Below are 16,658 nucleotides of genomic sequence, written 5' to 3' on the forward strand. Positions count from 1 at the left end.
CCATGTCCAGACAAGGGTTTTAACTTTAAAATGATTTAGCCACATTGTTTTGATTTTTGGGGTAAGCATCCCCCCCCCCCTGATTTTTGGTACATCTGGCAGCTTTCCTGGGGAAATGTTGGCAGATAGATGTCTTACCTGCCGGGTCCTGCTAGCTGTCCTGTTTGCATGAGGAACCTCCATGAATGATTAAGCCTGACTTTTAAAGAGCATTGTGCAGACAGCACAGGGAAGGGGAACCAGCAGCAGTCTATGATGATGCTAGCACTTATGAGGTTGGCCGGCTGCCGTCACTCACTCTGTGTGCAGTGTGGGAGGCAGTGGACAATGAATGTGGATGAGGAGGATGAAGGAAAGATCGGGATTCATCGTGGACCCCTGCACTTGGATTCTGGGAGAACAGCAGAAGGGCTCTGATTTTCCGCCCCGTGTCCTGATGTAAGGTGACAGATGGTGCTTGTCCTCAGCCCGAAACATTGGCCTACAGTGCGGAAGCCTGGCACACAAAGGCGGGCGAGCGAGATGATTTCAGCTGAGATGAGAATGTGACTGCAAGGGATAAATCAAAGGGTGAGGGCCGAGGTGATGACTCCGTGCTTGCCTTCCAAGCAAGGGGACCTGAGTGAGGTCAGTCCCCCAGAGCCCAGGTTGGGGAAAGCTGGGTGCAGCAACCTATGTTTCTAACCTCAGTGCTGGGGATGTGGGGGCAAGGTGGTTCCTAGGGGTTCTCCAACCAGTCAGTCTAGCCAACTTGGCAAGTCTCAAGCCAACTACAGACTGTCTCAAAAATCAAGGTGGATAGTGTCTCTGAGGAGTGATAGCTGGGGTTGTACACACACACACACACACACACACACACACACACACACACACACGCACGCGAATCAAAGGGTAAGATTAGATAAGAAAAAATATTCCTTGAAGTTAGTATTGAACCCCAAGTAGAAGCAAAAAATGGCTGGGGTAGTCCTTGGAAGAACTCCAGGGCCCAGATCCCGAACAAATTCATTGATTGGGTAGAGTCTGTCTGGTGATTCATAAGTGCAGGTGGGAGCCCAGAAGGAAGCCAGTCGGAGGCTGACTTTGGTAGAGCCAGGCTGATGGTTCTGCATTGGGGTCATACGGCAATGAGAATCCACCATAGCCAAGACATCTCTATGGAAATGAGAAAGACTTGGCAGCTGTGATGGACACACACTTCCTGGGGAGAAGAGCCTTTGTGTGGCCATCTTCTTTTTCCTTGTAGTCAAATATCCAGCTGTTAATTCTCTTTTCTGTGTGACCACTAACTAGGCTTTCTGCATGTGATGCTATGTTGCCATGGGAACCTGGGGTCTACTTCAGCAGAGCCTCCTCTTGCCTCTGGGAGGCCCCGTCAGCGTGGCTGCCTGCGTCATTGCAGCATGAATGCAGGCGGAGAGTGAGGTGCCTCCATTGGCCTCTTGGCATTTCTCCACTGCACTTGTCTTTAGAATACTTTCTTCTAGGGGGCCCAAGGCACCGCACTGGCACAGTGACCTTCACGTCTGATCCAGTTCTTTTATAGCACATTTTCCCAGCAGCCATGATGGATGAGCGTGGAGATTAGGACCAAGAGTGGGTAGGATGTGGGTGAGAGGCAGACATCCAAGGAGAAGCAGTCAGAAGGAACAAAATGTACAACCGCTAAGGAGAGAGGCTGTGTGTCCAGTCGTGCTGATCCTTAAATTTAGGAGGTGCTGACAGAGCAGAGGGTGGACAGTGTCAGGGGAAGGGGAGGATGCAGCCCTCTTTCCTCTACTGACTACGGGGCAGGAGAATCACATATTATCCCTCTGTCGGGCACACATCCGGATTCACCCCCTTGCCATGTGTTGCCCCCTTTCATGTGGCCCGGAGAAGCATAAGTGCTTTTAGTGTCCTCTTAGGAGGAAGGTAGAAACACAGGCGGGCAGCCAGGAAATCTTGGTGGTTATTAAACTGAGTCTTTGAGGACCTTTTTATTAGCGATTAGGCTCCACTCAACAGCACTAAAGAGTAGATGCTCTCCCTCTGTCCCCTTCGTGCAAACCTCCAAGGAACCTGCTTCATGTGCTTATTTATAGCCAAAGACAAAGGCAGGCCTGGAAAGAAGGGTTAGACACTCCCATCAGAGACACCATAGTCGGCCTTCAGGTGTCCCCTTGTCCCAAGGCTGCCCATGTCTGTCTGTGTAGTGGTGAGTTCTGAAGACGGCCTCTCTTGGGACTGTTTGCTCCAGATTATCTCAAAGGCTTGTGAGTCAGTGGGACACTGACCCTCCAGAGCATTGTCAGGATGCTTCAGAATGGAGAAATGAAAGCCAGCATGGTGATGCTGTATTCCCATAGCACTCTAGATCTGAGGCGGGAGGATTGCCTTGAATCTAAGACCATCTAGGCTATGCAGTGAGTAGCGGGCAAGTACAAGACATGTCAAAAAACTAAACACACACACACACACACACACACACACACACCAACCACTCATTTCGAGGGACATTGTCAGGTGACTTTGGTAGGTAAGGTGTATCCTAAATGAAAGGCCCTTAGTGCCTTCGTTCCAGGGTATTGAAAATGGTTTGGATTGTGGGAGAGTTGTCTTTATTCTCACCCATCAGCACAGCAGGTCTGTGTAGGTTGAATCAATAGCTCTCACCTCTTCACACTTAGACCCCAGGGTAGTTTGAAGTCTGCCTGTCTGCTGCCATGTCCTACCGTGGGGGATAATGGGCTAAACCTCTGAAACTGTAAGCTACCCTATGAAATGATTTCCTCTGTAGGAGCTGCTGTGGTCATGGTGTCTCCCCACAGCAGTTAAAACCCTAACTGGGACAGACCCATATTTTTGCGAATGGTGCTGGGCAGAGAGAGCACCCTGAAGTCAGCAAGCTGAAATCTCCGGTGCCTTCACATGCTTGCTGGTCTCTGTGATGGCTTTGTGAGGTGTGGCTGACAATTTCAAACTATACTAATTTCCATCTGATGCGTTTGGACATATGCATACCTTTAAGCCAACACCAGACTCAGAGGGGTAAATACATCCATCACCTCTGAAACTTCCCTCATCTGCCTTTGGTTTCTTCCTTTTTGTTGGTAAAAATAGCATCTTAGGTTTTCATCACCACGACAAAAATATCAGACAGAAGCGGCTAAAGGAATGGGAGATTTGTTTTGGCTCGGTTTCTGAGGGCACAGGATGGAGAGGGAGACCTGAGGGCTGCAGCAACTCTGTCAGCGGTGGCAGGACTGTGTGGCAGCTTTGTCTGCGCCGTGTGGGTAGGAAGCAGAGAACACAGGCTGGAGCAGGCGCAGGCGCAGGCGCAGGTCTGAGCCTCAGATGCTTAGGAGCCTTGCTCCGGCTTCTCGCCTGCTCCTGGACGAATAGATCGCACATCCCGAGGGCTCCACAGTCTTCCAGAACACCTGCTGGGGATGGGACGCTTTAGATCCAATCCATGATAAAGTAGCAAGATATTCCCTGTGCTGCTGGCCAATTAGCAAGTGTGCAGGCGTTCATCTGTAATCAGGAAATCCTCTCTGTTGGAGCAACATTGACGGATGAAGCTGGGGAGAGAGTGTTCTGCTAAGAGAAGCCGTCTGGTCCAGTGGAGCATCTCCTGTGTGATCACCTATGGGAGGGAACCTTAATAGTTGAAAGTGGGTGGGGCAGAGGGAAGAGTGGGTGTGTCCAGTGCAGGGGTGAGGGAGGAGGGCACATTCCTCATCAATGGGTGCAAATCTCAGCAAGATGAAGACATTCCTGGGATCTGCCTGGCCTTACTGTCCTTGTACTGCCCAAATCTGTCACTAAGTGTCCTAAGCTCCCGGAGCCTCCCAGAGCCTCCCAGAGCCTCCCAGAGCCTCCCAGAGCCTCCCAGAGCTACCTTCTCACGGGATTGCTGTAGGTGCTCAGAAGCAGGTGTCAGGACCCTCTGTCTGCACTGGCAGGCTCTGGGGTCCTGAGACTGAGATGGTCCAGCAGGCCCAAGGCCTTGCCTCTGGCTCCTAGGCATCCCCCACTCCTTGTCCTGCACTCGCTGCTGGCGTGGGCTGCCCTCTGCCAACCTTTCACCTTTCCTTCCCCGAGAAGCAGAGCTCTAGAGGGATCAGCTCTGGGTTTTGGTCTGAAGACTGAGCTGAGTATTTCTTCAAGCTTTAAGCACAGTCTTGGACTTAGCATAGCACATCAGCCCTCGGAGCCTCCAGCTTTGTGGACTTCAAGATTATGATTTTTAAAAATATGGTTGTCGAATTACATAAACATGGGTGTTTAAATATAGAATAGCTGTGGCTTGACTTTGTTGTTGCTGTTGCTTTGAGTCAGGGTTTTACCCATCACTCCAGGCTAGCCTCAAACTCACAGTAATCTTCCTGCCTCTCTGCCTCCCACCTGCTAGGATTATAGGTATGAACCACCCCCATTGGGTGGTTTAGTTTTTATTTTATAAATCCCACAATTTTCTATTGAGACACGGGACATAGAATTCTTACTAGGCAACTTTTCAGAACTGCCTAAGAAATCTCTGCCCAGCTCCCCTTAGTGAAGGAGCAGAGGACTCACCTGGTTCAGACTCCCCCTCCTCTTTGCAAGTGGTCCTCTCCTCACTTCCTGGAAATGATCAAGTCTATGGCTGCCCATAACCAGCTGTGGCTTCCTCGTTATTAAAGTTCCATTATGATCCGCACTGAACGGAAAGATGTTAAAAGCAAATTTATTCTTTTTTGCTGTGGTGTCTGTCCTTTAAAACCCTTTATAAGTGATCTGTAGCTTCTTAGTGAGAAATAAGCTCTAGGCCTTTATCTATGCCTCTTAGGATGGGAATCTGACTGGCACACCATCGCTGGTTAATGTAGAACACAGAAATGTTCATATACACCACACACACACACACACTCTTCCTCACCTGTTTAGCCCCGTTGGAATCTTGGAATTTAGCTGAAGTGATAGACATCATAGAAAATCCATGCCCCGTGAAGACATTTTCAGGAAGCAGTGCACCCACAGTGTGGCTCTCTAGGTCAAAGAGAAAGGTAGAAGATTCAAAGGCACTTCCTGGGAAAGGTGGAAACCAGACTGGTTCTAAGACCAACAGGTACAGGCATGGTCTTCTCACCCTGTCCCCAGTGCAGGCATATCTGTGAGGTGTTCTTTGTGGTGGGCATGGGGGAGGTAGAGACAGACGTCTTCTCCTCACGGGATCTGCTCACAGGCATATACCCACCTTCCCACTGACTTCCTATGCCCCACCAATGATGGGCAGGACATCTTCAGGATGCCAGCCTGGTCACTGTATCACGTATCTCTGAGGGTAATCATTTGTTCTGTCCAATAACGAATGTTATACCTCTGACCCCTGGCACTGCCCTCAATAGTAGCTAATGGAGTTCACAGCCTAAACACGTTTGTGGTGATCCATTGTTCTGAAAAATCCCTCAACCCCAAAGACTCTGAACTTTTCTTGGACCTTGCAGTAAAGTTAATTATATGTCTTGAGATCGTTTCAGACTATGTAATTAACCCGCTAGCCTACTGTGTACTCAGCCTGTTTAACTTACCTTTAAGAGAACAATACAACCAACTTTGCTTACCTTAGAGTTCCCACGCAATCAGTTTTTACAACCTGGGCAAGTGCATGGCTTTAATCTTAGACTATGTACTCTTCCATGCCCCGGCCAAGAATATTGTGTGTGTATTTGTTGTGGAGATCATTTGCTGGAAGCAGCCAACAGACTGAAAGCAGCCATAAAACAAATTCTACCATAAATATTTGCAAGCGACGTAGGTACAGCTTGATAATGTCTGTTGTCATCCCGAGTGCTACTCAGGGTCAGTGGGGGTCAGCGAGGCAACTTCTCTCCCTGTAAAGCTCCGTTGAGGATTCTATCAAGAATTCCTCGTTTCATTCCCGTGACAGGTTTTCTGTGTTCGTCAGTAAATACAGAGCAAAGCCCTGGGCTCGGGAGAGGCACAGCACACAGACACAGCTAACAGAACAGTTTCTCACTCGCACAGCAGACAGACCACAGGTGACAACAGACACAGGGAGAGGTGAAGAACTACGGTGTGGGTTTGTTCCTGGGCAAGTTAACCTGAGAGGACATTGTTGCTTAGTGTGGTATTGCTGCATTTTGGTGCCTCTGGAGTTGTCTTGAATGCTTTAGTGGATGCACATTTAAGGAAGGCTTAAGTAAGGAAGTCCAGGAGAGCCTGGAATAAAGGATAACAAATATTTATTTTGGGAAAACTCATAATAAGGGTAGAAACCTCCCATGGTCCTCTGCTCTGTGGACTCTGGGAGCTGTGAATGGAACTCAGACCACCAGTCAAGAGAGAGCGAGAGCCCCTCCTTGGGCATGAAGGACATGGACAGAAGACCACACCCCCTAAGTACAGGCTATCGGCTGAATGAATTTCCACAACACTCATCTTTATAAAGGAGAATTGCTTTTCCCCAGAAAGACTAGTTTTTAGTTAATAAAAGACAGTTGCATGGTGTCATATACCTGTAATCCCAGCACTGGGGAGGCTGAGGCAAGAAGATTGCTGTGAGTTTGAGGCCTGCTGGGGCTACAATGAGAGGCTGTGTCTCAATAAAGACCAGTAGATACATCTACGGAGCGTAATCTGCAGCCTGATTAAATAAGGGAGACATTTGCCACCGAGGACGACTCTTACTGTGATGATGGTGATGGAAAACACACCAGGCTTAACCTGGACCTCTTAGCGGCAAGACAAGCTTGCCGCTATCTCCCTGAAACTTGTCTTATAACTGTCTGCACTATGCAGAAAGCTCTGGTATGGGAACCCGGTCAGGGCAAGCATTGTGACTGCCGTCTACCTGTTGTAGGTAGCTTGCTGCTGGTTGGGGTATCCATGTTGTGTTAATTCTGTGAGATGTTTTTGCACGAAGGTGGCACCTGTAGAGGTGCCGACCTGTGTCAGCGTTCCCTGCAGCCTGGCCAGGCAGGATCAGGAGTTATGCCCCCCACACTCGGTGTTTCTGCTGTGCTGAGTGTGCCTTCCACTGGGGGTTCAGCGGCTGTGCAGCTCATCTGGGAGGCACCTGTACATGTCTGAGGCAGACATGCCTCTCCTTGATCATAGAGCCCGGCTGGTGGAAGGTATTAAAGAGAGTGCCCCGTTCTCTCTTCTTGCCAAACCCACTGTCTTCCCGAAATGAAGCGTGAAGATTCTACCCCCCTTCTGGTTTGGAACAAAGAAGTTTTCTGTCCTTGGGGACCCGCAATATCTGAATTCCTGGAATATAAAGAATTTTCAGAGACTGTTTTTGGTCAGTTGTCATTTTCAAAAGCAGAGTAAGATCATATGGTTTAAAATAGCCATATGTGGGGAAGGAGTTGCCGCTGCAGCAACCCAAGTTTGCAGGCATGTCCCTTTGGGTTTGGACCCAATTCCACATCTCACCGGTGGAAAGTGTGACAGGCTTTTATTCTGTACCGGGTTTTCTGGTATTTTAGGCTTATTTTTCTTTAGTGCATACAGTCTTGACATGTAAACATGTTTTTAGATACTGCAATGTTTCCTTTAGCTACAGTCAAACTACCTAGATTCCAGCCCATATCCTGTCCCTATTACACACAGATAAGCAAGCAGCCTCTAGGGGGCAGCAGAGCTCCAAGTAAGACCTGTGCCCCTGCAGGTGTCCTCGGGCTCACTGCCCCCTCCTCCTCGGTGTCCCTCCAGAGGCACCCAGCCTCCCCTCTGCTTAGAGAACTTCTTCCTCGATTCTTCACCAAAGTAGGACACTCCGTGGTCCAGCTCCTGCTCTCCAGTGGTCTTTCCTCATGACCGACTCTCCCACACGGTGAAGCCTTCCTGATGTACATGGCACCATGGCATCTGGGCTTACAGCAGGACCTGCTGCTGTCTCACAGCCAGGCATGCCCTGTCATGGCAAGAACACCTTAGGTCTTTGTGTCTTATAATGCCTGGGATGCCTAATAAGTAAATGCTGGAAACAGAAGGAGCACTCCCTGTGTGTATATGCTCATGTGTGTACAAGATTATCTGTGCATGCATGTGCAGGTGTGTGTGTGTGTGTGTGTGTGTGTGCACATGGGTGTGCAAACAGGATTGACTGCCTGTGCATGTGTGTGCAGGTGTTTGTATGCACATATGTGTATGGAATTATCTGTGCATGGATGTGCAGGTATGTGTATGTATGCACATGTGTGTACAAGCCAGAGAATGGCCTTGGATGTTGTTGCTCAGGTGCCAGCTACGTTTTTGTTATTGTTTGCTTTTAAGGCGTGATCTCCCTTTTCTCAGGAGCTTACCCATTAGTCCAGGAGGTTACCTATTAGTCCAGGAGGTTACCTATTAGTCCAGGAGGTTACCCATTAGTCCAGGAGTTACCTATTAGTCCAGGAGGTTACCTATTAGTCCAGGAGGTTACCTATTAGTCCAGGAGGTTACCCATTAGTCCAGGAGGTTACCTATTAGTCCAGGAGGTTACCTATTAGTCCAGGAGGTTACCTATTAGTCCAGGAATTACCTATTAGTCCAGGAGGTTACCTATTAGTCCAGGAGTTACCTATTAGTCCAGAATGTTACCTATTAGTCCAGGAATTACCTATTAGTCCAGGAATTACCTATTAGTCCAGGAGCTTACCTATTAGTCCAGGAGGTTACCTATTAGTTCAGGAATTACCTATTAGTCCAGGAGCTTACTCATTAGTCCAGGAGGTTACCTATTAGTTCAGGAATTACCTATTAGTCCAGGAGGTTACCCATTAGTCTAGGAGGTTACCTATTAGTCCAGGAGGTTACCTATTAGTCCAGGAGGTTGCCTATTAGTCCAGGAGGTTACCTATTAGTCCAGGAGGTTACCTGTTAGTCCAGGAATTACCTATTAGTCCAGGAGAACTTTCTAGTGATCCACCTGTCTTAGATTTTATTTTAGTTTTTTTTTCTTTTTTTTAAGTTTAGGGGTTTAATAATTATGCCCACAGGTGAGCCATCTTCAGCCCCTTCAAGAACATGCCTTAACATATATACACCTGTGCCAGGTTTCTCTGGAATTGACAGTGCCGAGTGAGGATAGTAGTGTGTGTGTGTGTGTGTGTGTGTGTGTGTGTGTGTGTGTGTAAGGAGCCTGGGGATATGGTGGAGCCCTTTCCCAGCATGCACAAGGTCCTGAATTCTAGCCTCGGAATTCTGGAAAAAAAAAGTTTGAAGATCCAGTAACATTGAATGCACGCATCTATTGACGACCACAGTGTCTTAGTAATATGAATCATTTTATGCATTGTTTAAATTGTTTCAAATAATACACCCACATAGTTTTCTTTGACATCTATCTTTTGGTCTGATTGGCTTTATTTACTGTTGGCTTCTTCTGAGAAGTATTGCTATTATAAATGAAGCTTTTAAATAAAGCTTTTTCCACAGTAAGGAAGTAGTACATGAGCAGTACAAATGCTAAGCCAGTAGGATTCTGGGATGGCAGGTGGGAAGCGTGGTGCGTCAAGGGAGAAAGACCCTTGTAAAGTGTCTCAGAAGACATCAGGAAGACCTTTTGTCCCCTCCCGGGGGGAACTGGGGCAAACAGGAAATGACCAGAATAAACTGAGGCCTGTGGTCTCTTGGAAACTGCAGAGGAGGGTGAGCTCCGGCACATCCCTGTTCTCATATGTGGGCACTCACTCAGACCTGGAGACATATCTGAGGATGCCATGGCCCGGGGCAGAGTGTGAGGCATTGGTCCAGCACCCTTGTGAGTCTAGAGTTCCTCTCTATACTTGCCTCTGGGTCACTAGCCTGGGAATCTGGGACCAGCCCCCTTACCCTTCTTATACCCCCCCACTCCTACCACGTGAGGGCCTCCTTTTAGCCACTGTGTTTAAATAATGGTTTCACCAGTATTTTAAATATGGCTTTACCATAAACTTAGTAGTCTGCGCTGTGAAACGCACACTTGCCACGACGGTCGGTGTCCTCCCCACTCCAGTAGCTAGGTAGGTGCCCCATGGGCTCCAAGGCTGGGTGCATCGGTTCATCAGCTTCAAACTCACTGCTGCCCCCTTGCCTCTTGTAAGTGATTTTGCCACAGTAAGGGCTCTTTGGTGTGTCTGTTTGGTGTGTCTGTTCATCCGACCTTTAGCCACACCCTGTGGAGTTTGGGGTGTGGCCAATGATGAGTGGGGTGGGGAGCTCAAGCTTGGCCTACAGCTTCCTGGAAGTGGGAACTTTGTACTTGAGGCAGTAATGTTGGTATTCAAGAGTCAAGCCAGAGAGCAGGGGAGGCAAGTTCATCGGTCCCTCCATCCCTCAGCATGGCTTCTCACAGCCTCTTCTCTCTCCAGGTATGTGTACATTCCCCTGGGCGGGTCCCAGCGTGGCCTGCTGGGAACACTGCTTTCTACCGCGATGACATTTGCATTTGTGAGCTACTGGCACGGTAGCTATGAAGACCTCTGGTGCTGGGCAACGCTCAACTGGTTGGGAGTCACCGTGGAGAGTGGAGCCCAGAGGCTGCTGGAGAGGCGCTGTGTCCGGGAGACCTTGGTGAGCAAGAGCTATCATTGCCTGTGTGGTAAGGGAGAGCGGAGCAAGAGGAGACCAGTCTCATGTTTAGTGCTCAGTCTGCACCCTGCGTATCAGCTCTTACCATGCTGTAGACAAGGTGTCAGGCTCTCACCCTTCCAGATGCCCTTGCCAGTCCCAAGTGATGCTGGACCCTTCCAGATGCCCTTGCCAGTCTCGAGTGATGCTGGCATTCACATTTTTGATAGGAACCATTGGTGCCAGCCTAGCAGAGAGCTGAGGGGTAAAGCCGCATTCTGCACCTTTAGGTATGTCTGGGAAATTAATCAAATACTTCCCTCCATAGACATTTTAAGCGTCACACGTATATTTTGCCTTGTCAATGTGGCAGTTGATACATGCGAATCTTGTAGGAAATCAGTGTTTCTGAGTATGCACAGTGTTCTGCCGACCCAGAGAATGGCCTGAAAGGAAATGTGTCAGTGTCTGCTCTCGTGGCAGGCTGTAAATACAAGAGATTCCGATGGGGAAAGATGATTAATGTGGATAAACTCTACCCAGTGCGTGAGACTAAAGCAAATACATCTTAAACATCACTGAACGAAGGCATTGAAGCGTGTCTCAGTAAAGACAGGCACACACCAAAGGGCAGTTATCTCAGGGAAAACCGACAGAGAGCACACAGCAAAGCAGCACGTTGGAAGAAATCAAGTATGCGCATGCGTATTTATAGATGAGCATTTGGGGGCTGGAGAGATGGCTCCGTGGGTGAGAGCTCTTGTTCTTCCAGATCTGTGTTTGGTTCCCTGCACCCACACCAAGTCTAATAGCTCTCTGGAACTTCAGTTCCGCAGGGGGTCTGGCGCCATCTTCTAGTTTCTGGGGGTATTTCATTTATATGTACAGGTCTACATGGAGACATGCACATAGACACATCATCAAATTAAAATAAAAGTTAAGTCGGGCGGTGGTGGCACACGCCTTTAATCCCAGCCCTCGGGAGGCAGAGACAGGTGTATCTCCATGAGTTCGAGGCCTGCCTTGTCTACAAGAGCTAGTTCCAGGGCAGGTGCCAATGCTACAGAGAAACCCTGTCTCGAAAAATCAAAAAATAAAATAAATGCTAAACAAAAGATAAAGATTGTACTTAAGAATGGTACTGAGCATCCAGAAGCCAAGAAATGTCTATTCAGTCTCTGGAAAATAGTGAAGGCTACGCAACATCATGCAGAATGTCACGCAAGGCCGTGTCTTAAGGTCGCCTTCATTCTCTCCAAAGCCTGAAAGCCTAGAGATCACCCATGGAATCCAGAGGTTCTTTCCTGCTCAGCCTCTGGTACTCCGTGCCCATGTTCCTTCAAGAAGCTCTCATATTAACCTTGAGCAGAATGTGGAGTGATGCCCTGTGGGCTCTGAGTCAGAACTACTACGGGAGTAACCCGCCTGTTCCATGTGACCTATTGCTGATTGAACTGGGTGAAATAAACCAAAGAGGAAGACTCACTCACCAGATCCTCTTGAGCACAGAATTTGTTACTTCGTAGGGTTCTTACCCCCAAGCCCTCATGTGCTCACCGCATTTGACATAACACCTACAGTTCAGGCACCCAGGTGCATAACTTTAGATACATTTTTGTGAAACGATTCTGTTATATATTACCACTATATTAAATTTGCTATTTGTTAACATAATTTATAAAGCTTTTTTAAACATCAGTTGTCTTTTGTCCTGGAAGCCTGGGTGGTGTTTGGATTAATTTTCTCATTGTTGTGAGAAAAGCAACTTGAGGGAGGAAGGTCGATTTTGTCTCACAGTTCAAGGGATCCATTGTGGAGGATGGGGGATGTCAGCAGGGACATGAGACAGCTGGTCATTGCTTTGGCTGCCTGGAAGCTGGGAAGAGAGCCATTTCTTTCATTTCTCCTTTATCCCAGTCTGTGAGGTGATGGTTCTTCTCACCTCAGTTAACCATTAGAAATTCCCTCACGACGTGCCTAAAGGTTTGTCTCCTAGGGGATTCTGTTGTCCGGTTGACCACCCATGTTAGCTACCATAGTGCTCCTGGCTGTTGAGACCTCTGTGCTTGAGCAGCCAGAATTTGATGACAACTTAGGTCCCATTGTTTATCTCAGTGTCTGGGTTAGCCAGGGCACAGTTAATAATTCCATTCTTGTTCTTTTTTTTATTGTCTAGAGTCTCCCTCTCACTCCCTTGATGGAGGAGGGTCATCTGTCTATGTGTTACTTTCATTGGTTAATAAAGAAACTGCCTTGGCCCTTTAATAGGATAGAAAATTAGGTAGGTGGAGTAGACAGAACAGAATTGTGGGAGAAAGAAAGCAGAGTCAGGCAGACGCCTCAGGCAGATGCCATAGCTTTCCTCTCTGAGATGGACGCAGGCTAAGATCCTTCCCTGTAAGACACCACCTCATGGTGCTATACAGATTACTAAATATGGGTTAAAGCAAGATATGAGAATTAGCCAATAAGAGGCTGAAACTAATGGGCCAGGCAGTGTTTAAAAGAATACAGTTTCAGTGTACTTATTTTGGGTAAAGCTAGCAGGGTGGCAGGATGAAGCCCGCTGCTCCTTCTACACTCTCTTGTCTCTTATGGTTTAGCAGAGCATCTGTTTTCCTTTGACGTTCCAAATGCGTACAGCTGGAATTTTAAAATAGTTTATTTAATATCATTGGGGTGGGGAAGTGCTTGTGTGGAGGTCAGAGGACAACTCTGTGGAGCTGGCTCTCTCCTTCTGCCTTTTCATGGTTTCCAGAGATAGAACTTGGGCTGCCAGGCTTATGCTGCAAGATTTTACCCCCCAGGCCATCTCACTGGCCCTTGTGCTTTTGATGAATTCTTCCCCGGTAGCCTCCTCTTCCTCTCTTTCCAGGATTTCATCCCCTCTCCACTCCCTTTCTCAAAATCCATATAAAGACTTGACACCTTCTTGGCACTTGGTTTCATATGACTTTGATCTCTCTGGTTTTTCTGATAATATTTTTACAGTGTGAGATCACTCCCTTGCCTGTGCCATCTTTGGCTTCTGTAGGGTTTTCTAGAGAAACAGAATCTGTGTGTGTGTGTGTGTGTGCGTGTGCGTGTGTGTGTGTGTGTGTGTGTGTGGTGGATTAGGACAGAGAATTAGGCCATGTGGTTATGGCATCTGAGCAGTCCAGACCCGGGAGAGCTGATGTTGTAAGTTCCATCCAGGCGGTGTCAGAAGACAGGAGATCTGTGTTAACCAAACTACGTTTAAGTGTTGGGATGTTCCCTTGGCCTTAGTATTTAAACCCTGACCTTCAGTAGGCTGCATGAGCCTAATGCCCATGTTACCCAGAGACACTTTAATGCAGACACACCTGTAAATGATGTTTAACTAAATATCTGGAGCACCTTGTGATCCAATCCAGTTGACAAAACTAACCAACATGCATGTTTTGTTTTGTTTTACCATGGCATGTATCTTTTCCTGTTTCTACATAGATTGACAGGTCTCTGCAAACAGGAGGTTGTTCCTCCTCTTCCCACATCACCTTCAGACCCAGGGCCTTAGGTGAGGCTCAGGAACACAGGATTTCTTGGTCTGGCTGACTGACAGCTGGACATTCTCCAGAAGACCATCAGAGAAGAGCACTATGAACAGGAAACCCTTGGAGCTTCCTTAAGAGAATTCTCCGATGGTTCCTGAGGGGATAGAATTGGTCACCTGTGACACAAGGCACTTTAAGAGTGGCTAGTGCCACAGAGACACTGAATTAGGACTTACTTCATTTTAAAGCACTTAAAATTATTTTGTTATTTTAAGTATATGGGTGTTTTGACTTGTCTTAGTCTCTATTGCTGTGACTGAAACACTGTGACCAAAAAGCAAGTTGAGGAGAAAAGGGTTTATTTGGCTTACACTTCTATATCCCTGTTCATCACTGAAGGAAGTCAGGACAGGAACTCAAACAGGGCAGGAACCTGGAGGCAGGAACTGATGCAGAAGCCATGAAGGGGTGCTGCTTACTGGCTTGCTTTGTGCTACCAAAAAAAAAAAAACAAAAACCTCTCCCTGGGACTAGAGTTCCTGGTGGTTGTGAGCTGCCACAGGAGTGCTGACAGGTCTCCTGGGAAGGGCAACAAATGCTCTTAACCCCTAAGCCATCTGTCCAGCCCTGACTGTCTTCATTATGGTGCTCTGCCTGAATCCAGCTGAGCTGAACGTCTTTCTGGACTCCCTTGCAGCTATCTTAGTTCTGCGCCCATGTTCACTCATCTTCAGACATTTCCATTAGCTGTTTGAGTGACAGTACCACTTCTCGGGTTGTCTCAAACCATTCCTTAGCTCTTCCTTCTCTCATACGCCCTGTTTCTTCCACTTCGTACATTGATCTTGAGTTTTTGTGGGCTTTTTTTTTTTTTTTCAGTCACCGTTTAGCCGCTGGAACTCTCCTGATCCACAGTCCTCTCTACTAGTGTCTGGTAATCAAATGACTTCTAATTAGTAGCTCTTCATCTATTTCAACCCCCTCAGGTTCACCACCCTCCTAGTGCCTAGTGATATTTCTTAGTAAAAACCCAACCAGACCTAATTTTCTTTAAAAACCCAGTTGTTAGTGCTGGAGAGATGGCTCAGTGGTGGAGAGCACCTGCTGCTCTTGCAGAGAGAGGAGCTAGGTTCAGTTCCCAGCACCCACATGGCAGCTCACAGTGGTTTGTAATGAGTTCCAGGGGATTCAGCGCCCTCTTCTGGCCTTCACAGGTACTTTTGGTGTACATACCTCCATGAAGGCATAACACCCAGACATGTAAAATTAAAATAAATAATTAAAAATAAAACTCAACTGTGGTTTCTCATCTTCTTAGAACTAACTCCTCAGTGTTTAGGATGAACACAGAGGCCCTACCAGGCATTGTCTTGAATCCTGTCCCTTTGGCCCCTGCTTTCACCCTGCCCCCAAGCCACAGCTCCCTCATGCAGGCTTCTAATCTTCCGGGGTACACTCTCTGCCTGCCACACCCCAACTCTTCAGACTTTGTCCTGGTAGACATCTTGTTTGTGAACGCTGTGCTGGTTTTCCTGGTGCAGACAGGTCCCTCTGGCACCACGCTTTGTGTGAAACAATGGTGTTTTCTAACTACATTGAGGAGTGTAGAAGAGAGAGGGGCTTGTGCGGTGGTGTGGACGGTCCCTGCTGGAAGAACCCCGGAAGGCGGAGGGCTACTGAACATTGTGCTGGGGCATTATTATTTTACAGCAGTGCAGATATAGAATATCTGGGTTCGTGATAGCAAAACGCTGCTTTGGTACTTGATACCAAATGTGTGCATGTGAATGAGAAAGGCAGGGAAGATGCCACCCGCTTCCTCTCCTGCTGTTTCCGAGAGGGGACCCGTCAGCCCTGGCTCTGACAGGCACGGACCTGTAGGAAGCTGGCCAAAGGCATTTACCCCAAGCTCCCTCACTGGTTGGAAGTAGAGGAGTTGCCGAGGTAACTTAGTCTCTCCCGACTTGATCCTCTCCAGGGAGCCAGAATTTGTGTTCAGCCTTGACATCTCTTAGTTAACAGTGGCATTTGAAGTATCGGTGGAATATCCCTGCTTTCCGGCAGCCTGGATTTGATCCTTTCAGGCTATTTGTCCGTAATTTACATGCGAAGATGAATCCATATCCCAAGAAGTTGACTCACCCTGACTGACTCTTGATTTCCCTCTTAATGCATGATTTAAGTATGTCCTCCCTCTGCACTCCTCTCTCTTTTCTTCCTACAGTGTCTGAATAAGTTGACTGAATCCCTTATGGAACAGTGAAACCTCTGCTTATAGCTTAACCTAGGAAACATGCCTCCAGGGTTAACCACTTAGGGGTCAGTCTAATGGTTCTAGAAAGATCCGATGATGTCCTGTTGTTTCAGAAAGAAAACAGACCATGGCTTTTGGTGTAGTTCATTCAACTTCTTAGCTGTAGTTACTGCTTGATTTTGAACAAACACGTAGAGAGGCTCCTTGGCCTTGGTGGACAAGTGGGCTGAAGAAAGCAGATGGCAGGCCATGAAAGGCCAGTGCCATTCACACTGTGACAGGTTGAGATACAAGCCGACAACTGGCTATCAAGTCCCGATGACAGTCACACTGAAATGACTTGATTCTGTGAGATCCCGACTCTA

At 47.8% G+C, this 16,658-nt stretch overlaps 1 protein-coding gene across 3 annotated transcripts in view; it reads left to right on the forward strand.

The window, feature by feature from the left end:
• The window catches only part of Hhat (hedgehog acyltransferase), a 244,737-nt gene that overhangs the window by 157,555 nt on the left and 70,524 nt on the right, over positions 1-16,658 (forward strand). For all 3 annotated transcript variants that reach the window (XM_038349791.1, XM_038349792.1, XM_038349793.1), the window contains one exon: positions 10,326-10,527. In XM_038349791.1, the coding sequence (XP_038205719.1) occupies positions 10,326-10,527 (202 nt within the window). The remainder of the gene's footprint in view (positions 1-10,325; positions 10,528-16,658) is intronic.

This window comes from Arvicola amphibius, chromosome 12 (genome assembly GCF_903992535.2).
Source record: "Arvicola amphibius chromosome 12, mArvAmp1.2, whole genome shotgun sequence".
In the NCBI taxonomy this organism is placed as follows: domain Eukaryota; kingdom Metazoa; phylum Chordata; class Mammalia; order Rodentia; family Cricetidae; genus Arvicola; species Arvicola amphibius.